At 45.9% G+C, this 24,707-nt stretch overlaps 2 protein-coding genes across 4 annotated transcripts in view; one reads left to right on the plus strand and one right to left on the minus strand.

The window, feature by feature from the left end:
- The window catches only part of RBM18 (RNA binding motif protein 18), a 53,255-nt gene extending 53,131 nt beyond the window's left edge, over positions 1 to 124 (minus strand). The window contains exon 1 of the mRNA XM_069748535.1: positions 1 to 124. The gene's annotated coding sequence lies outside the window, so the exon portion shown is untranslated.
- MRRF (mitochondrial ribosome recycling factor) lies at positions 40 to 23,752 on the plus strand. 3 transcript variants are annotated; one of them, XM_069748532.1, is made up of 7 exons: positions 40 to 142; positions 4,853 to 5,025; positions 5,730 to 5,885; positions 13,651 to 13,769; positions 16,487 to 16,578; positions 16,758 to 16,917; positions 23,320 to 23,752. In XM_069748532.1, the coding sequence occupies exons 2-7, from the start codon at positions 4,872 to 4,874 to the stop codon at positions 23,395 to 23,397; spliced, it is 759 nt and encodes a 252-aa protein (XP_069604633.1). In that variant the 5' UTR covers positions 40 to 142; positions 4,853 to 4,871; the 3' UTR covers positions 23,398 to 23,752. The 3 variants fall into 3 exon arrangements, with proteins under 3 accessions (XP_069604633.1, XP_069604634.1, XP_069604635.1); XM_069748533.1 differs by having other exon boundaries at positions 118 to 253; XM_069748534.1 differs by lacking the exon at positions 40 to 142 and adding an exon at positions 3,808 to 3,969.
- The last annotated feature ends 955 nt before the right edge of the window (positions 23,753 to 24,707 follow it).

Raw genomic sequence — 24,707 nt, forward strand, 5'->3', positions numbered from 1 at the left:
CCGGAAACGTCCGCTCGGTCCCAGGCTCCCGATCATCCTACCAGCCGAACTCCTGTGACGTCAGCAAGCGGCGACGCTACTCGCTCCCGGCGCGGGGTGATGACGTCAGAGCTCCAGGGAGACCCCAACCAGGCACTGAGAGGTGAAGTACGGGGGGCAGGAGGGGTCAGCAGGCGCTCTGCTCGGGGTCTGCTCGGCTTCTTGTCACCTCCAGCACAGGACGCCGCTTCCTCCGTCACTGACACCTCGGCAGGTCACGTGGTTTCCCTGTACTTGGAGATGACACTTGCAATTGTCACTGCTCTGATCCCATGTATCTGGCGCCTTTCACAATTTGCATTGATTGGAAATAATGTTGTACTTTTCTAATATCTGGATGTCGTGAGTAGCTTCACTGTGATGTCCGACCCTGTAAGGACAGGTCATCGGTCCGACCCTGTGAGGACTGGTCATCGGTCTGACCCTGTAAGGACGGGTCATCGGTCCGACCCTGTGAGGACTGGTCATCGGTCTGACCCCGTAAGGACGGGTCATCGGTCCGACCTCGTAAGGACGGATCATCGGTCCGACCCCGTAAGGACGGATCATCGGTCCGACCCTGTGAGGACGGGTCACCGGTCCGATCCTGTGAGGACGGGTCACCGGTCCGATCCTGTGAGGACGGGTCACCGGTCCGACCCTGTGAGGACGGGTCACCGGTCCGACCCTGTGAGGACGGGTCACCGGTCCGACCCTGTGAGGACGGGTCACCGGTCCGACCCTGTGAGGACGGGTCACCGGTCCGACCCTGTGAGGACGGGTCACCGGTCCGACCCTGTGAGGACGGGTCACCGGTCCGACCCTGTGAGGACGGGTCACCGGTCCGACCCTGTGAGGACGGGTCACCGGTCCGACCCTGTGAGGACGGGCCATCTGTCCGACCCTGTGAGGACGGGCCATCGGTCCGACCCTGTGAGGACGGGCCATCGAGGACGGGCCATCGGTCCAACCCTGTGAGGACTGGCCATAGAGGACGGGTCATCGGTCCGACCCTGTGAGGACGGGTCACCGGTCCGACCCTGTGAGGACGGGTCACCGGTCCGACCCTGTGAGGACGGGTCACCGGTCCGACCCTGTGAGGACGGGTCACCGGTCCGACCCTGTGAGGACGGGTCACCGGTCCGACCCTGTGAGGACGGGCCATCTGTCCGACCCTGTGAGGACGGGCCATCGGTCCGACCCTGTGAGGACGGGCCATCGAGGACGGGCCATCGGTCCAACCCTGTGAGGACGGGCCATAGAGGACGGGTCATCGGTCCGACCCTGTGAGGACGGGTCATCGGTCCAACCCTTTACAGATAGGTCATCGGTCCGACCCTGTAAGGATGGGTCATCGGTCCGACCCTGTGAGGACGGGCCATCGGTCCGACCCTGTGAGGACGGGCCATCGAGGATGGGTCATCGGTCCGACCCTGTGAGGACGGGTCATCGGACCAACCCTTTACAGATAGGTCATCGGTCCGACCCTGTAAGGACGGGTCATCGGTCTGACCCTGTAAGGACGGGTCATCGGTCCGACTCTGTAAGGACGGGCCATCGGTCCGACCCTTTACAGATAGGTCATCGGTCTGACCCTGTAAGGACGGGTCATTGGTCTGACCCTGTGAGGATGGGTCATCGGTCCGACCCTGTAAGGACGGGCCATCGGTCTGACCCTTTACAGATAGGTCATCGGTCTGACCCTGTAAGGACGGATCATTGGTCTGACCCTGTAAGGACGGGTCATTGGTCTGACCCTGTAAGGACGGGCCATCGGTCCGACCCTGTGAGGATGGGTCATCGGTCCGACCCTTTACAGATAGGTCATCGGTCCGACCCTTTACAGATAGGTCATCGGTCCGACCCTGTGAGGACGGGTCATCGGTCCGACCCTGTGAGGACGGGTCATCGGTCCGACCCTTTAAATGGAATCTGTCTCCCCGTGGGACGTATATGACCTATTAATATGGGCATACAGGTAATAGAAATGTTACACTAGTCCTACCTGTACGCCTGATAGCTGCCATCTTGTTGAGAAATCATCTTTTAATCCTGTATGTTAATGATTCCTTCCAGCTCTGGGGCTTGCGGTGCCTGGAAGAAAACTCTGTCTCTGGTCTCCATTTGGTTCCACCCCCTCTCATCAGGGTCAGTGCCCTGTGACGCATACTGGTGGCCCCGGAATCCCGCGCCTGCACTCTACAATAGCACAATTATACAGTACCTATTCCACCCTTCTATGGGCATTAGCGTCATTGTTCTGCAGCGGAGAGTCACTGTTACTTTCGTTGTAGTGACCCCTGATGTGCGCAGCGATAAGGCGCTCTCCCCACCACGCATAGATGGTAGACAAGGGCATCAGGAACTGTACGGTTCATAACTATGCAAGGAGGAAGAAAGTGGGGAGAGCACCTTATCACAGCAACGCCAGCGCAGAAGAACACCAAGCCAGTACCCATAGAAGGGCGGAATAGGCATTATATAATCGCGCTATTGCAGGGCTCGGGATTCTGGGGCCACCAGTACACATCACATGGCACTGTGAGGGTGATGGGAGAGAGGTGGTGTGATAATGAAGACAGGGGGCAGAGATTTCTTCCAAGCACCGCACGCCCCGGAGCCTGGATGAAATCATTAACATAAAGAATTAAAAGGCCACTTTTGAACAACAAGACGGCAGCTATTAGGCGTACAGGTAGGGCCAGTCTAACGTTTGTATGTATGTCCATATTAATAAGTCATATTCATCCTGGGGGTGACAAATTCCCCTTAAGGATGGGTCATCAGTCCGGCAGAGCACCACCAGAGTCCCGTGCAGAGAACTGGACAGAGGTGTTGTCACGGGGTTTCCGCATCAGAGAGGAGCCAGAAGACCGTGGCGTCTGATTGCTCCTACTTCTGTGCTGAAAAGAAGCACTTCTTCATTTTAAATGTGTTTATTCCTTCTGGCAGAACAGGGGTTAATCGGCCATGTTGGAAAACCCTGGGCTCTCAGCTGTGCTTGGCTAGCCACTCCCATCCCCGTTATAATCTGGGTCCTGATTCAAATGCATGTCAGAACTAGCTTATGCTGCATGGCTTAGGAGGAGTTCACATGAGAAGGAGTTCTGGAAGAGTTATTAGTGACTGCTGCATGGTTTGTAACTGTGATATTTCCATTCCCTTCTCTATTTTGGTTTATTCCCCATCCTCCACCCCCTGGTGCATTCCTCTGTTACATGTGAGTGAATATTTTGTATGCCTGGAGTTTTCTAACCCCTGTTTGTGTAGCCTTGTTTGTTGGGTTGGTGTACTACAGTGCACTGTAGTGCTATCTCTTCCCTGGGCGGGGGAAGAGAACATACGGAGGGCTAACTCAGGAGTTAAGGCAAGGGTGGAGGCCCTGGCATCTTCACCTTCAGAAGCATCCCGGGTCATCCGACAGCTGTGTCGTGACAGGGGTCTTATCAGAAGGTCTCTCGGTCTCAAGGCAGATATAAAGATGGGTCTCTGATGGAATAGGGGCACCTCACGCCATGTAATGGCTGGGTGTGCAAAGGGATCCCAGAAGATCCTGGGTGCTTTTTTTGGTGGCTTATGTGGAGTGTGAGCCATAGAATGTGGCTTGGAGGTGATTTTAGAAGCTCTAGAGGCTTCGGTGCCACACTAAAAGCCTGGGAGGATGCCCGGCTCGATACCAGAATAACTGGCATTGCACTGTTATCCCCCAGTCAGATTAAAGGGGTATCCTGGCTGCAGATTTTCTTTAAAAAAAAAAAAGAAAAACCTTTGTTTACTCCCCCTTCCCAGGTCCAATGTCGGGTATTGTCTGCAGCACTAACTTCACGTCGACAGCACTGCAGCAAGTGAGCTCAGCGGCTCTGCATGAGTTGATGGGACGGGCTCCTTTAAGTTGTTCAACATCCTCATGTATTGTCTCATGCTTCGGAGGACCTGTCCAGTATTACACAGGTTATATGACTGTGCGCTGTGTAGTAGTTTCTTCAATATCCCTATGATAGGAGAGCAGGGAAATTGAACACTTGCTGTCAGTTTTTCCATTATTTTGTGTCTGCACGCTAAGAGTCCCAATAGGAGAGGCACATATGACAAGTAATGATTATCTAAACTGGGACATCCCTTTAAAAATCTAAAGATTGTGATCATATAATCTTAACTGTGAGGAATGTTGAATCCACTGATTGTAAGAGATCACCAGAATCCAGATCACACCACGTATATAGGCATGCAGAGCTATGAAAGCTAAACCTACTGACACCTTGATATCTTCTATCTGTTGCTGCATTCCTCAGAAATCAGAATTTTAATTCATCAGGTGTTAAAAGCTCTGCGCATGACAAAGCACTTCCTGAGCCCCTGCCTCCTGAGATTGTTTCCCTGACCACCACCTTCTTTATCTGAATTGATAGCTCACTGTCTGTGTGACATCAAGTATGGAAGTCAGACTGTGAGCTATCACTCAAGCTAAAGAAGCTGGTGCTGGTCAGGTAAACAACCTGGGGAGACAGAGGCTTGGGAAGTGCTCTGTCACACCCAGAGCACTTAATGCCTAATTTGCGTATTTATTAAAACGCAGATTTGTAGGAATGCAGCAACAGATGGAAGATATAAAGGTGTCAATAGATTTAGCATTCAGAGACCTGCATGTCTGGGGGGTTGATCTTGAAAGGGTTGTCACCTCACAGGCATAACTAGGATATGCCACTAATGTTATATAGCCGGGGGTCTGGACCCTGTGGTCTGCAGTATTGTAGTCACTTTAGTTATTTGTCAGTTTGGCTAGATCAGAGTAACACTATCTACGCTGAGCTGTTGTTGCTTTTCCATTCCGCAGGTGAAGCAGTGATTTAGCGATGGCATTAAAGTGTATGGGAAGGCTCCGTCCTATACTGCATCAGCTGAGGCATACCGCCACACCGTGCACATGGAAGACCGCGCTGGTTGTCCCGCAGCAAGATCAACACATGACTCTGCTCACCAGACATTTTGCTACAAAAGCCAATAAAGGTAACTGTAGTTCTATGTATACTGTTACACACAGTTATGGTCCAAAGTGTTGGCACCCTTGAAAATGAAATCTCACAAAATTTTTGCACTTTTTGTTATACACATGTTAATTTCCTTTGTGTGCATTGGGACAACATAAAATGCAGAGGGTAAAAAAGGAAAATTGGATATAATTTCACACGAAACCCTAAAAATGGTCCGGACAAAATTGTGGGTAAACAACTTTGTTTCAAGCATGTGATGCTCGTTCAAAATCACCTGTGGCAAGCAACAGGTGTAGGCAATATGAAAATCACACCTTAAACCTGATAAAAAGGTGAGAAGTTGGCTCAATCTTTGCATTGTGTGTCTGTGTGTGCATCGCACTAAGTATGGTGAACAGACAGAGGAGAAGAGAACGGTCTGAGGACAAAAATTGTTGAAAAATATCAACAATCTGAAGGTTACAAGTCCATATCCAGAGATCTCGATGTTCCTCACGGTGCGCAACATAATCATGAATTTGATGCTCAGCTAATTGAGTGACCTTAGCAGTGTTTCTGCCGTATATTAGTTCCCCCCAGCGATCGGTAAGTTACCACCTATCCTTTGGAGGGTGTGGGAAGGGTAGAGGAACACAGGTGACATTTTATCTTTTATTAGCTACATACTTTCTTGTTTTGGACTTTTTTATTACTTTGTGTATTTTATTTTTGTGTCCTTAGGAAAAACTAAAGGCCATACACCGTCCCGTGTGAATATTAATATGGCTTTAGTTGAAGACATTATCAATTTAAAAGAGGTAGAACAAGATATGAAAAACGCCATCGACGGCCTTAAGGAAGACTTCAACAAAAACCTCTCGATCAGAACATCTCCCGGTGAGTGCTCGTCTGCAGCAGCGCTATATAGAGGATGTTTTTACACCCCCATTTCTAATCAGAGAAAAATCCAATGAATCGGGGGAATGTCACCTTAAGCCATAAAACTTACGGTAAGTTGTCTGAATCCCGATAGTTTCCATTATTTGTCAGTCCTTGTGCCTCCTGACCCCTGAAAGCTTGGAGGTCATTGTGCGTTTACACACGCCACGTCACAATTGGCCTGATACTTTAAGAGAAGCGCGTCTCTCGATGAATGGGATGTCACAAACTCTTCCACATCCCCTTATGAAGACGGCCGGGAAAAATGCCGGCCTTTACAAATCGGGACCATGTTACCTGACTATTAGAGAAGCCATCATTCCAATTTAGAAGTTTCTGGTGCCGGAATGTTCGTTTATTTATACCCTTTGTGAATATAGGCGTTCCGTTCATAAATTTTAGGCGGGTCATACCAAATAGCAGGATTCATAGCTGAATTATAAGTAAAAGAAAAACTAAATCTAATCCATATTCACTTGAAACAGCACAAATACTCACCATATTTATTTGTATAATCTATATCCTGACTGCCGCATTCACTCACATTCACCGCCCTTGCATTAACTCTCTACACTCCATCCATATCGGCCCCTCTGTCCTTGCCTCTCCTATGTATAGCACTCATGCTCTATTCACATTGCTTAACAGCACAGATCCATTCAGTCCCACCATCCAACACAAGAGACACTCTCACAAATCACTTAACCATCTGCTCACTCTTTCGATCCTCCTTCTCCTAGTCGCTGGAGACATATCTTCAAACCCCGGCCCCCCATGTTATAGCCAGTCAAACCTCCCAATTGCTACACCCAGAAACCCCTCTAACCTTATTAATATTCCCTGCATGCCTTCTGTCTCTTTGAATTGTGCCCTTTGGAATTCTCGCTCTGTGTGTAATAAACTCTCCTTCATTCATGACTTCTTCCTTTCTAATTCTCTTAATCTCCTGGCTCTTACTGAAACCTGGATTCAGCAGTCAGACACCACTGCTGCTGCTGCTCTTTCATATGGTGGACTACACTTTTCTCATACCCCAAGATCAGACAACAGAGCAGGTGGAGGCGTTGGCCTGCTCCTTTCACCCAAATGTACTTTCCAAGTTATCCCCCAAGTACCCTAACTTGTCTTCCCTTCCTTTGAGGTCCATGTGGTCAGACTCTACGTCCCCTTCTCCATGCGAGTGGCGGTGGTGTATCGTCCTCCCGGCCCCTCTCATCAGTTCCTGGATCACTTTGCCACCTGGCTTCCACACTTTCTCTCCTGTGACACCCCCACCCTTATCATGGGTGATTTCAACATCTCCATTGCCTCTCCCCTCTCCCCATCTGCTTCTCACCTTTTATCGCTATCCTCCTCTTTTGGCCTCTCGCAGCATACTAACTCTCCAACACATGAAGATGGAAACTCCCTTGACTTGGTCTTCTCCCGGCTTTGCTCAGTGGATGATTTCACAAACTCCCCTCTCCCACTCTCTGACCACAACCTTCTTTCATTCTCTATCAAGAACTGCCTTCCCGCTCAGGTCACCCCCACTTTCCACACTTATAGAAACATACAGGCCATTAACACCCAGAAACTTATGAAGAACTTGCAGTCCTCATTGGCCCCAATCTCCTCCATCTCATGTCCTGATTCTGCTCTGAAGCATTACAATGAAACCCTGCAAAGTGCTCTGGATGAAGCTGCTCCTCCTATACATAAAACAACTCGGCACAGACGGCAACAACCGTGGCACACGCTGCAAACACGTTTCCTGCAGCGGTGCTCCAGGTGCGCAGAACGTCTGTGGAGAAAATCTAATCTACCCGAAGATTTCATCCATTATAAGTTCATGCTAAAGACATACAATTCTGCCCTTCACCTCTCCAAACAAACCTACTTCAACACCCTCATCACCTCCCTGTCCAATAACCCTAAACGTCTCTTTGACACGTTCCAGTCCCTACTCAACCCAAGAGTGCAGGCCCCAACCACGGATCTCCGTGCTGACGATCTGGCCAATTACTTCAAAGAAAAAATTGACCACATTCGACAGGAAATCATCTCCCAATCTCTTCATACCATGCACTGTCCTCCCTCCCCCACTGCATCTAGTTCACTCTCTGACTTTGAAGCAGTTACAGAAGAAGAAGTAAGCAGGCTCCTTGCATCTTCTCGCCCGACCACTTGCACCAGTGACCCCATTCCGTCACATCTCCTCCAGTCCCTTTCCCCGGCTGTCACCTCTCACCTAATAAAAATATTCAACCTTTCCCTCACTTCCGGTATTTTTCCCTCCTCATTTAAGCATGCCATCATACATCCATTACTTAAAAAACCATCCCTCGATCAAAACTGTGCCGCAAATTATAGACCTGTCTCTAATCTTCCCTTCATCTCTAAACTCCTCGAACGCCTGGTCCACTCCCGTCTTACCCGCTATCTCTCAGATAACTCTCTTCTTGACCCTCTTCAATCTGGCTTCCGCTCTTTACACTCTACTGAAACTGCCCTCACTAAAGTCTCTAATGACCTACTAACAGCTAAATCTAATGGTCACTACTCCATGCTAATTCTCTTGGATCTCTCTGCAGCATTCGATACTGTGGATCATCAGCTCCTCCTCACTATGCTCCGCTCCATCGGCCTCAAGGACACCGTTCTCTCCTGGTTCTCCTCCTATCTCTCTGACTGATCCTTCACTGTATGTTTTGCTGGTTCCTCCTCCTCTCACCTTCCCCTTACTGTTGGGGTTCCTCAAGGATCAGTCCTAGGCCCCCTCCTCTTCTCGTTGTATACTGCCCCTATTGGACAAACAATCAGTAGATTTGGTTTCCAGTACCATCTCTATGCTGATGACACCCAATTATACACTTCTTCTCCTGATATCACACCGACCTTTTTAGAAAACACCAGTGATTGTCTTACCGCTGTCTCTAACATCATGTCCTCCCTCTATCTGAAACTAAACCTGTCAAAAACTGAACTCCTTGTGTTCTCTCCCTCTACTAACCTACCTTTGCCTGACATTGCCATCTCCGTGTGCGGTTCCACCATTACTCCAAAGCAACATGCCCGCTGCCTTGGGGTCATCCTTGATTCTGACCTTTCATTCACCCCCCACATCCGATCATTGGCTCGCTCTTCTTACCTGCATCTCAAAAACATTTCTAGAATTCGCCCTTTTCTTACTTTCGACTCTGCAAAAACTCTTACTGTTTCACTTATTCATTCTCGTCTGGACTATTGTAACTCTCTACTAATCGGCCTCCCTCTTGCAAAACTCTCCCCGCTCCAATCTGTCCTGAATGCTGCAGCCAGGATCATATTCCTCACCAACCGTTACACCGATGCCTCTACCTTGTGCCAGTCATTACACTGGCTACCCATCCACTCCAGAATCCAGTACAAAACTACTACCCTCATCCACAAAGCACTCCATGGCTCAGCACCACCCTACATCTCCTCCCTGGTATCAGTCTACCACCCTACCCGTGCCCTCCACTCCGCTAATGACCTCAGGTTAGCATCCTCAATAATCAGAACCTCCCACTCCCGTCTCCAAGACTTTACACGTGCTGCGCCGATTCTTTGGAATTCACTACCTAGGTTAATACGATTAATCCCCAATCCCCACAGTTTTAAGCGTACCCTAAAAACTCATTTGTTCAGACTGGCCTACCCCCTCAATGCATTAACCTAACGATCCCTGTGTGGCCTATTTAAAAAAAAAAAAAAAAAAGTTCCTCGCATCATGTTCTCATACACTTTATGCAGTATTAGCCCTCTGTGTCGTTACTGCTACATACTTAGGCAGGTAACTGGTTCATGCAGCTTTACATGAACATCTGAGCCTTACACTATGGCTGGTCCGAATAACTAAAGCAATTGTTATCATCCACCTCTCATGTCTCCCCTTTTCCTCATAGTTTGTAAGCTTGCGAGCAGGGCCCTCACTCCTCCTGGTATCTGTATTGAACTATATTTCTGTTATGCTGTAATGTCTATTGTCTGTACAATTCCCGTCTATAATTTGTAAAGCGCTGCGGAATATGTTGGCGCTATATAAATAAAAATTATTATTATTATATTATTATTATTATAAAAGTCACTCCCTTTGTCCATCCACCCTGGTGACAGCCTTCCACACTTCTTTCTTTCAGTGTATATTGGCATGAGAGCTACCACACCCTGTCAAATTTGGAAACTCTGAAGACCATTAAAGGGAACCTGTCACCCCGGTTTTTCAGATTGAGATAAAAATACTGTTAAATAGGGCCTGCGGTGTGCGTTACAATAGTGTATGTAGTGTACCCTGATTCCCCACCTATGCTGCGAAATAACTTACCAAAGTCGCCGTTTTCGCCTGTCAATCAGGCTGGTCAGGTCGGGTGGGCGTGGTGACATCGCTCTTTTCTTCCTCAGCTTTACGTTGGTGGCGTAGTGGTGTGCGCATGTCGCAGTGACGAATCCACTGCCGAGTTTGCATCTCGGCTTTGGGAAAATGGCCGCCGCGATCTCTTCTGCGCACGCGCGGCATCCCGCGGCCATTTTCCTGAAGCCCCGTGCAGCAGAGCACTCCATCTGCGCACGCGCGGCCCCAGGAAGATGGCCGCCCCCACCGATGACAGGGATAACAGCGCAGATCGCGCGCTGTTTCTTCACGTGCACGCAGTGGATTCGTCACTGCGACATGCGCACACCACTACGCCACCAACGTAAAGCTGAGGAAGAAAAGAGCGATGTCACCATGCCCACCCGACCTGACCAGCCTGATTGACAGGCGAAAACGGCGACTTTGGTAAGTTATTTCGCAGCATAGGTGGTGAATCAGGGTACACTACATACACTATTGTAACGCACACCGCAGGCCCTATTTAACAGTATTTTTATCTCAATCTGAAAAACCGGGGTGACAGGTTCCCTTTAACCTCTATCTTAGGCCGGTTTCACACGTCAGTGGCTCCGGTACGTGAGGTGACAGTTTCCTCACGTACCGGAGACACTGACTCACGTAGACACATTAAAATCAATGTGTCTCTGCACATGTCAGCGTGTTTTCACGGACCGTGTGTCCGTTTGGAAAACACGGAGACATGTCAGTGTTCGTGGGAGCGCACAGATCACACGGACCCATTAAAGTCAATGGGTCCGTGTAAAACACGTACCGCACACGGATGTTGTCCGTGTGCAGTCTGTGTGCCGTGCAGGAGACAGCACTACTGTAAGTGCTGTCCCCCCCCCTTCCGTGTGCGGTGCTGAAGCCCCATTCATTTCTTGTCTCCAGCTGCGTTTGCTGGAAAGAGGGAATGAATAATCTTTTTTTTTAAATTTATTTTTGTTTTTAAAATAAAGTTGCCGGTAATGTGCCCCCCCCCCCCCCCGCTGGCATTAAAATACTTACCCAGCTCCCTCAGCGCTTACATTCTTTCAGCGTCGCTGCTTGTCCTGTATGAGCGGTCACGTGGTGCCGCACATTACAGTGATGAATATGCGGCTCCACCTCCCATTCATTACTGTAATAAGCTGGGGGCTGCAACCCTCAGCTGTCAGCTTCAGCAAGGCTGGTTATCAAAAATAGAGGTGTCCACAAGCTGTATTTTTTAAGTATTTAAATTGAAAAAAAAATGGTGTGGGGCCCCCCCCAATTTTAGTAATGAAGAGACGTCTAGAGTTATTGTAAATAAGGACACAGCCAGAATAAAGTCCTTTGTTAGAAATAAAACAAAACACAGTTTTACTTTATTTAAAAATAACAAACACAGTTATACTCACCTAACGCCTATTCCACAGAAGCCCTCGTCTCCTGTAATAAAACAAAAAAAAAAAATCAATATGCCTCACCTCTCTGTCATTCTGTCCCACTCCGTAATCCATGTCTGGGGGATAAACACTTTTCAACCTTGATGATGCCAAGATGCGACCATCCAGGCTGAAAACCACTAGTGACTGAAATGCAGCCTCAGTGACCAGAGGTGACGTCATCAAGGTTACTTCCAGTCACTGAGGCTATGTTCCCAGCCGGGCTGAACTGCGGTGAGATCCCCGCTAGCACCGTGAGAGTTTTTCTCACGGTGCCAGCCTTGATCGCACCGAGGTCACCGCAGTTCAGTCCGGCTGGGAACGCAGTCTCAGTGACCGGAGATAACCTCGATGACAATCACCAGTGGCTCTCAGCCTGGATGCTTGCATCTTGGCACCATCCACATTGAAAACTGTTTATCCCCCAGACATGGATTACGGTGTGGGACAGAAGACGGAGAGGTGAGGGATATGGTTCTTTTTTTTGTTTTATTACAGAAGACGAGGGATTCAGTGGAATTGGCTCTTAGGTGAATATAACCGTGTTTGTTATTTTTAAATAAAAAAGTAAAAGTGTTTTGTTTTATTTCTAATAAAAGACTTTATTCTGCCTGTGTCTTTATTTACTATACAACTATAGGATTAGTAATGGATAAGTGTCTATAGACATCCCTCCATTACTAAGCCATGGGCTTGATGTCACCTGACAATACAAAGATGACATCAACCCCACAAATATGAACCCCATTTGCCACCGCAACAGGGCAAGTGGGAAGAGCCAGGCAAAGTGCCAGAATTGGCGCATCTAATCGATGGAGGAGGGGCAGTATCCATGACTCCTTACCAGCCTGAGAATACCAGCCTCCAGCTGTCTGCTTTAGCAAGGCTGCTTGTCAAAAATGGTGGAGACTCCATGACGTTTTTTTTTTTTTTAATATTTAAATAATTTAAAAAAACTAAATGGGTTCCCCTGTATTTCTGATTACCAGCCTTGCTGAAGATGACAGCTGAGGGATGCAGCCCTCAGCTGTGAGTTTTGCCTGGCTGGCTATCAAAAATACAAGGGAACGCATTTTGTTTTGTTTTTTTAAATTAATTATTTACAGCACAAGAGCGGCTAATGAATACACCCATCAGACGCTCCTGCTCTCGCTGTTATTAGTGGCAGCATGTGTCGGCTGATGGGAGTAGTAGTCACATCTGCTGACACCAGTGACCGGAGGTAACCTTAATACCTCTGATCACAGTTGTGCGCTCACGCTGTCTTTTGACAGCGTGGGAACCGTGGCTCTCTGACTGGCGGGGAATCAGACGCGGTGTTTGCCGCGGTGTCATGCACATGACAACTTGACAAACACCCGGTGTTCGGGCAGCCGAACCTGAACAGTAACGCGGACTTCCTGTGTTACCTAGCTGTTGTGAATGGCGAATCCTGTGTTTGCTACTGTATACAGAGGTGTCATCAGTCTCACAGTCTATGTGCCTTTCTGACAGTTTGTGAAAATTGGACAACAATAGGATGTCATATGGGTACCACCCAATTTTTTCCCTGAACCATTGACTTGCATTGTCGTTTTCAAACCGACCTAACGACCAAAATAGGACGTCTCCACGATTTTTTACTCATCTCTCAGTCTTCAAAAAATCATGGACCATAGACTGTCACATATATGATTACTATCCACGAAAAGCATGGATAGCACTTGTACGTGAAAATTGGACATCTGAATGAGCCCTAAGGGATCAGGTCAGTTCTCGGCAACCCAAAGTTCCAATGCCAGAAATTACAACAAATGATGATTTTGTGTTCACCGGGGCAGGAGTTAGCTAAAATTGCATAGTGAATACCCAACCACTGACTATCAACGAGACGTATCTTCGTACATAACTGGACACTTGATGAACTTGTACTTCTATTATTTTGTTGTTAATCATATTTTAGGTGCATTTGATCATATAATTGTCAAAACAAAAGATGGAAAATTCCCCTTAAGCCATTTAGGACAAATCACCCTCAAGTCTCCCCGGCTATTTGTTATCAACATGGCGAGTTTTCCAGAGGTAAGTCACACTGTGATCTTAATGAAAACTCTTTTTGCTGTAACCTTGAGTTACCACGTGTGGACCAGCACAGAATTAGGGCTTTTTTTGTTGCATATTCTTCATTGAAACCTGTGTTTATCATTTCCCACAAAATGTCTCCCAATGTTTTTAATAGGTAATCTGTGTTTCCGCTTATACAGCTGATGATTATTTTTCTACAGAGTGCAAAGCCAGTGTATGGAGACTTATAGCCCATGCAATAAACCCCTAGAAAATTAAATATGTAAATATCCTCTTCAGAGAGGAAGGGGGACAGGAGCTCTAGTGCCCGGATCAGCTTCTTCTCCGAAAGCCTTTTAAGGGTCCATATTGACTTTTTGGATCACTACTTCCCATAGTTGGCTCTACAGTTCAAGTCCTCTTCCTCTCTGAAGATATTTTCGTAAGGATGCAGGATGGCATAAATCTGATGCGTGTTGAGCCCTGTTGTTTGTTCTTGGGATACATTTACACTGGCCCATTATAAGCCAGTGTGAACAGGTCACCAGTCACCTGACAAAAAAGCAAAGTACTTGTTCAACAAGTTATAAAGGGGTTGTTCGGTGTAGAATGAAGTCTGCAGTCACTCTGTGTGACTGCAGACTTGTGAATCCTCCCAGTGGATGTACTGCGAGGATTCACTGGTGTGTGCGGCGGGAATGGCTGTCGTGTTTGCAATATGCATACTCCTGGCCAGAACCTGTCTAGTGGGCACCGCTTTGCTCAATATAAGAGCGAGACCCACTAGACGGGTGCTGGCCGGGTGTATACATATCGCAAACCTGACCTCGCTTCCCAGATCAGTATTGAGCGAGGCGACACCCACTAGACGGGTGCTGGCCGGGCCTATGCATATCTCGAACTTGACCTCCATTTCCGGCTCAGTATTGAGCGAGGCGACACCCACTAGACACTAGACGGGTGCTGGCCGGACGTATGCATATCACAAACTTGACCTCCGTTCCCGGCTCAGTATTGAGTGAGGCGACACCCACTAGACGGGTGCTGGCCAGGCGTATGCATATCACAAACTTGACCTCCGTTCTCGGCTCAGTATTGAGTGAGGCGACACCTACTAGACGGGTGCTGGCCGGGCGTATGCATATCACAAACTTGACCTCCGTTCTTGGCTCAGTATTGAGTGAGGCAACACCCACTAGACGGGTGCTGGCCAGGCGTATGCATATCACAAGCTTGACCTCCATTCCCGGCTCAGTATTGAGTGAGGCGACTCCCACTAGACGGGTGCTGGCCGGGCGTATGCATATCATAAACTTGACCTCCATTCCCGGCTAAGTATTGAGTGAGGCGACTCCCACTAGACGGGTGCTGGCCGGGCGTATGCATATCACAAACTTGACCTCCGTTTTTGGCTCAGTATTGAGTGAGGTGACACCCACTAGACGGTTGCTGGCCGGGCGTATGCATATCACAAACTTGACCTCCGTTCTCGGCTCAGTATTGAGTGAGGCGACTCCCACTAGACGGGTGCTGGCCGGGCGTATGCATATCATAAACTTGACCTCCATTCCCGGCTAAGTATTGAGTGAGGCGACTCCCACTAGACGGGTGCTGGCCGGGCGTATGCATATCACAAACTTGACCTCCGTTTTCGGCTCAGTATTGAGTGAGGTGACACCCACTAGACGGGTGCTGGCCGGGCGTATGCATATCACAAACTTGACCTCCGTTCTCGGCTCAGTATTGAGTGAGGCGACTCCCACTAGACGGGTGCTGGCCGGGCGTATGCATATCATAAACTTGACCTCCATTCCCGGCTAAGTATTGAGTGAGGCGACTCCCACTAGACGGGTGCTGGCCGGGCGTATGCATATCACAAACTTGACCTCCGTTTTCGGCTCAGTATTGAGTGAGGTGACACCCACTAGACGGGTGCTGGCCGGGCGTATGCATATCACAAACTTGACCTCCGTTCCCGGCTCAGTATTGAGTGAGGCGACTCCCACTAGACGGGTGCTGGCCGGGCGTATGCATATCATAAACTTGACCTCCGTTCTCCGCTAAGTATTGAGTGAGGCGACACCCACTAGACGGGTGCAGGCCGGGCGTATGCATATCATATACTTCATCGCTGTTCCTGGTGCAGACACGGGCAAATCCTCTCGTTGCACAGTGACACACAAAGTGACTGCAGACTTGTTGGCTAGGGTAAATTCACCCATAGGGTGAGTAGGGTGCATTTTGCACCCTATCAGTGAATTTAGTCTGTAAGATTATCATTCCTAAGAATGCTTGTTTTGTGACTACCTTTCTGTGTAAACAGGCTGACGATTTCCCAGCATAATGCTCGTTTGTCAATTGTAACATTTACCCAAAAGATCATTGTTCTCACCAGCGCGTCACCTTGTGTAAACAGGACAGGTGCTGCCGAGGACATTGGCAACCTATGAAAGCTACACATCACATTTAAAAAATGGGCAGAGCTGTGATTCGTGACTACACCCCAGCTACAGTGCTGACTGGGGGTCTGCGGTAGTCTGAGACACACCTCCTGTTCTGTCATTGGTTCAGATTCCTGATCTCTGGCTTTACACAGTTTCCATCTTGCGGCACAGACAAATGATCATATTATTAAGTGTTTCGGGGCATTTTGTACTTTTTACCTGCTGAAATTCTTACTGTGTACCAGATGGGGAATGCTCTGACATTTCTAATTGCTCTGCTTTGTTGTACAGAGCACGGATGCAGCGGTAAATGCTTTACGACAAAGTCAAATGAACTTAAATCCAGAATTAGATGGGACATTAATCCACGTACCGGTCCCCCCGTAAGTAAACGTTAGATTTACACGCTCCATATAGTGAAGTGACCTTCACAGAGACCACATTGTCCACAATGTCACTTGTAAGTTGGTGGCAGCAAAACGTGGACCTTGGTTTCTACACCTGCAATGTATCCTATTTGTTTGGTATTTTCTTGATGAACCTACTTACTTCTTCTCTTGAGGGTAACTCGGGAGCACAGGGAGAATTTGACAAAAGTGGCCAAACAGCTGACAAACAAAGCCAAGGATTCCGTACGGAAGGTCCGCTCCGGGGCCGTTCAAGATGTCAAGAAGTTCAAGTCTACAGTTTCTGAAGACACCATAAAATTGATAGAAAAACAGGTAACATAATAATGGTGTTTGGCCCGGTGGACGTCCTAGGAATATTCCTTTCGGGTAACCTATACTCACTCTATCAATGTAACTTCCCGGTAATTATGAATTCTATATGTGCTGACTCTGACAGACGGTCAAATTCTGGTGTGGTAGGTGTCAGATCTTCAAAATGAACATTCTTCCGAAAATCCTATACTTTTTGCAATCTTTCCCCTTCAAAATCTCCACCACCTTCTTTAAAACTAGCACCTCGATTCTGGACCCCTTCATATGGGCTAAAAAGACCGCTTAGACTCCAACGTTCAAATCTCTGCGGACCAAGAGATGGAGGCAGTATAGTTCTCGCTGATGACGAGCTCTCTCATCTGGCAAGCCAGCTGTCTCATGTAGTCGACTGGTGCCGAAATGGTCATAATAAGGCCGGGGTCCAAACAGAGCAAAGCTTTAGTCCCCTCCTAATGCGTACTCTTCCCTGGGCTGCTTCCTCCACCCCTGAGCAGAAATATTCAGAAATTTGTAAGAAAAATTATTTTACTTTTGTTGCCATTTTCCACGCCTCATAATGTTTTCTTTTTTCAGTATCTGGGGCTGGCTGAGGGCTTATTTTTTGCTTCCTGAGCTGATGTTTTTACCGATACCATTTGGGGGTAGACACAATGTTTTGATCGCCTCTTATTACATTTTATTGCTGTGTTGCCAAGGCCAAAAAAACGTAATTCTGGCATATTGATTTTCTTTCCCCGTCACAAAGTTTACTGATCGGATTAATTTAGTTTAGATTTTGGCAGATCGGACTTTTATGAACGCAGCAATACCAAATATGTGTATTTTTTATTTTTTAATTGTTCTATTTTTAATGGGGCAAAAGCGCCAAGGGATTTTGAACTTTTTTTTCCATATTTTAACCCCTTCCCGATATGCGCCGTACTAGTACTGCTCTGTGGGAACTGAGTTCCCACAAACCGCTGTACTAGTACGGCGGAACGATCGCGTGGTCTCACAGTGAGCACCGCGGCGATCGCGTGCGGGTGTCAGCTGTATGTGACAGCTGAGCTGACACCCCACAGCAATGCCCACATTTAACCCCTCTGATGCCGCTGTCAGTAGTGACAGCGACATAGAGGGACATCGCGCAGGGACGGGGGCTTCTTGCGCTCTCCCACCAGAACAATGCGATGCGATCGCATTGTTCCAATGTTCTCGAAGGAGTCCCCGGATCCAAAATGGCCGGGTCCTGAAGTGAGGTGGCTAGCCGGCGCCTGCTGAGAGCAGTCGCCGGAAAGCCTCCTGCTGCCTGTCAGATCGCTGATCTGACACAGTGCTATGCAAAGTGTCAGATCAGCGATCTGATGTAACATAGTGATGTCTCATCCTGGGACAATGTTAGAAAGTTAAAAAAAAAAAAAATCCCCAAATAAAGAAAATTTTTTTTCCAATAAATCCATTTATTTATGTAAATAAAAAAAACAAACCATAAAAGTACACATATTTGGTATCGCCGCGTCCGTAACGACCCGCTCTATAAAACTATCCCACTAGTTAACCCCTTCAGTGAACACCGCAAAAAAAAAGAGGCAAAAACCAATGCTTTATCATCATACTGCCGAACAAAAAGAGTAATAAAGTGTGATCAAAAAGACAGATATAAATAACCATGGTACCGCTGAGAACGTCATCTTGTCTCGCAAAAAATAAAGCCTCCATACAGCATCATCAGCAAAAAAATAAAAAAGTTATAGCTCTGAGAATAAAGTGATGCAAAAACAATTATTTTTTCTATAAAATAGTTTTTGTGTAAAAGCGCCAAAACATAAAAAAATGATATAACTTGAGGTATCGCTGTAATCGTACTGACCCGAAGAATAAAACTGCTTTATCCATTTTACCAAACGCGGAACGGTATAAACGCCTCCCCCAAAAGAAATTCATGAATTTCTGGTTTTTGCTTATTCTGCCTCACAAAAATCGGAATAAAAAGCGATCAAAAAATTTAATGTGTCCGAAAATGTTACCAATAAAAACGTCAACTCGTCCCGCAAAAAACAAGACCTCACATGACTCTGTGGACCAAAATATGGAAAAATTATAGCTCTCAAAATGTGGAGACGCAAAAAACTATTGTTTGTAATAAAAAGCGTCTTTTAGCGTGTGACAGCTGCCAAACAAAAACCCGCTATAAATAGTAAATCAAACTGCCCTTCATCACCCCCTTAGTTAGGGAAAAATAATAAAATTAAAAAAATGTATTTATTTCCATTTTCCCATTAGGGTTAGGGTTGGGGCTAAAGTTAGGGTTTGGATTATGTTTAAGGTTGGGATTAGGGTTAGGGGTGTGTCAGGGTTAGAGGTGTGGTTAGGGTTATGGTTGGGATTAGGCTTATGGGTGCGTTCGGGTTTGGGTTGGAGTTATAATTGGGGGTTTCCACTGTTTAGGCACAGGGGCTCTCCAAACGCGACATGGCGTCCGATCTCAATTCCAGCCAATTCTGCATTGAAAAAGTAAAACAGTGGTTCCCCCCCATATATGGGGTATGAGTGCACTCAGGACAAATTGGGCAACAACTTTTGCAGTTCAATTTCTCCTGTTACCCTTGTGAAAATAAAAATTTGGGGGCTAAAATATCATTTTTGTGGAAAAAAAACAATTTTTTTTATTTTCACGGCTCTGCATTATAAACTTTAGCAAAACACTTGGGGGTTCAAAGTTCTCACAACACATCTAGATAAGTTCCTTGGGGGGTCTAGTTTCCAATATGGGGTCACTTGTGGGGGGTTTCCACTGTTTAGGTACATTAAGGGCTCTGCAAACGCAATGTGACGCCTGCAGACCAATCCATCTAAGTCTGCATTCCAAATGGCGCTCCTTCCCTTCCGAGCTCTGCCATGCGCCCAAACGGTGGTTCCCCCCACATATGGGGTATCGGCGTACTCTGGACAAATTGGACAACAACTTTTGGGGTCCAATTTCTCCTGTTACCCTTGGGAAAATAAAAAATTGCGGGCTAAAAGATCATTTTGTGGAAAAAAAAAATGATTTTTTAGTTTTCACGGCTCTGCGTTATAAACTTTAGTGAAACAATTGGGGTTCAAAGTGCTCACCACACATCTAGATAAGTTTATTAGGGGGTCTTCTTTCCAAAATGGGGTCACTTGTGGGTGGTTTCCACTGTTTAGGCACATCAGGGGCTCTCCAAACACGACACGGGTACCGATCTCAATTCCAGCCAATTTTGCATTGAAAAGTCAAACTGCACTCCTTCCCTTCCGAGCTCTGCCATGCGCCCAAACAGTGGTTTACCCCCACATATAGGGTATCAGCGTACTCAGGACAAATTGAACAACAAATTTTGGCATCCAATTTGTCCTGTTACCCTTGGGAAAATAAAAAATTTGGGGCGAAAAGATCATTTTTGTGAAAAAAATATGATTTTTTTTTACGGCTCTACATTGTAAACTTCTGTGAAGCACTTGGAGGTTCAAAGTGCTCACCACACATCTAGATAAGTTCCTTAGGGGGTCTACTTTCCAAAAAGTCACTTGTGGGGGGTTTCCACTGTTTAGGCACATCAGGGGCTCACCAAACGTGACATGGTGTCCGATCTCAATTCCAGCAAATTTTGCACTGAAAAGTCAAATGACGCTCCTTCCCTTCTGAGCTCTGCCATGCGCCCATACAGTGGTTTACCCCCACATATGGGGTATCGGCGTACTCAGAACAAATTGTACAACGACTTTTGTGGTCCACTTTCTCCTGTTACCCTTGGTAAAATAAAACAAATTGGATCTGAAGTAAAAATGTTGTGAAAAAAAGTTAAATGTTCAATTTTTTTTAAACATTCCAAAAATTCCTGTGAAGCACCTGAAGGGTTAAAAAACTTTTTTAATGTGGTTTTGAGTACCTTGAGGGGTGCAGTTTTTAGAATTGTGTCACTTTGGGGAATTTTCAGCCATATAGACCCCTCAAAGTCACTTCAAGTGTGAGTTGGTCCCTAAAAAAAATGGTTTTGCAAATTTTGTTGTAAAAATGAGAAATTGCTGGTCAACTTTTAACCCTTAACTTCCTAACAAAAAAAAATTATGTTTCCAAAATAGTGCTTATGCAAAGCAGACATGTGGGTAATGTTATTTATTGACTATTTTGTATGATATGACTCTCTAATTTAAGGGCATAAAAACTAAAAGTTTAAAAATTGCAATATTTTCAAAATTTTTGCCAAATTTCCATATTTTTCACAAATAAACGCAAGTCATATCGAAGAAATTTTACCACTATCATAAAGTACAATATGTCACGAGAAAACAATGTCAGAATCATCAGGATCCGTTGAAGCATTTCAGAGATATGACATCATAAAGTGACAGTGGTCAGAATTGAAAAAAATGGCCTGGTCAGGAAGTTGAAAACAGGCTTCGGGGTGAAGGGGTTAAAAAAACTTTTTTTCACTTTTTACTGTATTTAATAGTGCTCTTTGCTTGTGCTACACATAGTAGTGCTTCAGCTAAGGTCACAATTTCTTATGAACACTGGCCAAGTGCCGGCGTTCACAGGGGGATCTCAATAACAGGAACGGGGGCAGATCCTGGCTGTCATGACATCCCATTGGCTCCCCACTCCACCCTCGGCTGTGTTATTTTTTTCTGCTGTTTTATGGTACATGTAATTTATAGAATTTTAAATATCGAAAAAAACAAATTTTTGTTTTTTGCTTACATTTTTTACTATTCAGATTTCTCAATAAATAACTTGAGATAATTCTCCTGGTTATTATGGTCATGGGGATACCTAATATTTGTGGGGGGGTCTTTTTTTTATATATAGTACGTTTGGACTCGTTTTCATGCAATGGTTTTACTTTTTCGTTTTGGATACTGCATGTTGTAGATACAGACTGAGAGCAGCAAATCAAAGAAACACAGAGGTAAACAAGGAGTAAGAAACATGTATGAAGAAAATCAGAATATGTTCTAACCTTATATTTTACAAAGTACCGCCTTTTACTCTGACCACATTATACACCCCATTGGCATTCTCTTAAGCAGCAGCATCAGGTTGTTCCCTAGAATGGTTTTCCAACTTGGAGTTCCCAGAGGTGCTGGGCATTTGTTGGTTGCTTTGCCTTCACTCTGCTTCTGATTCATCCCAAACCTTCTCCATTGGGTGGAAGTCAGGTGATTGTGGAGGCCATGCCATCTGACGCAAAACTCCATCCCTCTCCTTCTTGGTCAAATAGCCCTTACAATAACATAAAGGTGTTTGGGTCAATGTCCTGTTACAACACAAATGATGGTTCCACTAAGTGACCAAATGGGACAGCATGCCATTGCAGAAGGCTATGCTGGGTAAGGGTTCCTGAGTTTGGAATAAATTACCAACAGTGTCACCAGCAAAGCTTCCCCACACTATGACATCTCCCCCTCCATGCCTCAAGGAACACCTCTTGTAGAAACTGTCCACTCACCTTTTCTGCATCTCACAAAGACATACGATGGTTGGTACCTAAAATCTCAAATTGTAACTCATCAGACCACAGAACAGACTTCGTCTTATCTAATGTCCAGTCCTTGTGTTATTTGCCCAAATCAACTCTAATTATTTGTGGTCTTTGCAGTCTCCTTTGGACAGTTGATGTTGCCATGTGTTTGCTACTTGTTCTCTGTTCATCATTTAAGACGGCTGTTATCTGTGCTTGGTAACTCTGATGAACTTATCCTCTTCAGCAGAGGTAATTGTTGGTTTTCTTTTCCTGAGATGCTTCTCATAAGAGCTAGTCTATCATGGCGATTGATGATTTTCATGATTGCACTTGAGGACACCTCCAAGGTTTTAGCCATTTTCTGGATTGACTGACATTCTTGTCTTTAAAGTAGTGATGGACTTTTGTTTTTCTTAGTTGATTGGTTCTTGCCATGTTCTAGAGTAGAACAGTTGTTGAATAGGCCATAGCACTGTAAAGAACAATGTGCCAACACTGCCACTGTAAAACACAGTTGATGGTTGCAAACACTTCCTGAAGGTCTGTGAGTCCAAAAATGAACTCTTGACGAGGCTTACCTGTTCATTGGAAGCATTCCAGGTGACAATCTGCTTGAGAAAATGTCAGGGGAGTGTAAAAGAGAGCACTTTGAGGAATCTAAGGTGTAACACATACTCGGGTTTGTTTTACACGTTTCTTTACTCCATGTTTTCATATGTGACAATTTGTGGGTTTGCAAGGAAAACCATTGCATGAACTGGTGTGTCCAAACTTTTGATGGTTCCCCTGTATACATGTAATAAAACTTATTTTCTATTAAAAAAAAAAAAGCAGAAAAAGAAGTCCTTGTTATATAAAGTGCCTGTTTGTTATCAGCTGTCAACCATAGTTCCCCTGCTGACTGTAGTCCTCCTATTGTATCATGTTGTTCCAGATCCAGCAGATGGCAGATGACGTATCGGCAGAAATAGACAAGCAGCTAGCATTGAAGACTAAGGAACTTTTAGAGTAAGACTTCTCAGCTTAAAGGTGGACTGTGGACAATTATATAGCGGTGAACCAGTCACATTTTCCTCCATATGATGCAGTGATGGTACATGATATACCTTTCATACTGCATTATGGAGAGTGTGATTCTGAATGTAAGGTGACAATGTGACGTACGATCACCATCCTCATTAATCTGGAGACCTCTCAGCATGAAAAAAAAAGAAAATGAACAGTCATTTTGGATGAGGAATAGGGTAACATTACCAGACCACAAACTCGGCCATGTACACACATTCTCTGCAACCTTGTGAAAATTATTCAGGTACTGTACAATATCTTCTTTATGCTGCATATGAAATAAAAAGAAAAAAAGTTTATATGATTATAAATCATAAATAAGTGTGGATTATGCGTTGTTGCATAATATCTTGCCTGCATTGGCGTAACTAGATTTTGATGGGCCCTGGTGCAAGATTTGGATCGGCCCCCCCCCACGTAATGGTCAGATGTATGGGCCTTTGTAACATTTTAAATCATATGGGGACATGCAAGTTACACCCCCTCCCCCATTATGTAGTAATATCACCCATTTTGGGCTCCTTCCTGGTATATATGTTTTCCATCCTGGTATATATGTCCCCCATCCTGGTATATAGGTCTCTCATACTGGTATATATCCCCCAACCTGTTTCCCTGTTTCTTATGTGTATATACCCTACCATATCTGTCTCAGGCCTCCTTGGGGAGGGGACAGCTTAGGACATTAACAGGAGCATAGTAAATTCAGAGACTCAGGCACCTCTACCTTTAAGAGTACCCCCGGGACAGGGATCGTTAGGATTCCAGGAATAGCTTGAGGTCCCCCCTTCCGTACCGAAGACCGTCACAGCGTGATAGTGTTATTTATTAATTGGCCTTTAGCTCGATTTTGAGCCATAGCGACTTGATGGATGAACACTCTAGGAAAATCAATCTTCTGCAAGCTTGCATAAGTCCACCAGGGTCTTCTCTGCCTTTCTCTTGATAGTATGATGCCATCAGGTTGCTGGTCTTTCTCTTCACCTTGTTCCTTCTATTTTTCTGACCATGATGTCCTTCTTCAGTGATACCTACCTTCGTATGAAGGTGTCCAAAGTAGGCAAGTCATAGCGTGGTGATCCTTGCTTCCAGTGACATGTCTGACCTGATTTGTTCAAAAATTGATTTGTTTGTTCTTCTTGCCATCCATGGTATTGATAGCATCCTTCTCTAACATCACATTTTGAAGGCGTTGATTCTTCTATTTTGTTTCTTTATCATCCAGTTTTTGCATCTGTATGTTGCCACAGAGGA

This window comes from Ranitomeya imitator, chromosome 2 (genome assembly GCF_032444005.1).
Source record: "Ranitomeya imitator isolate aRanImi1 chromosome 2, aRanImi1.pri, whole genome shotgun sequence".
Classification (NCBI taxonomy): Eukaryota; Metazoa; Chordata; class Amphibia; order Anura; family Dendrobatidae; genus Ranitomeya; species Ranitomeya imitator.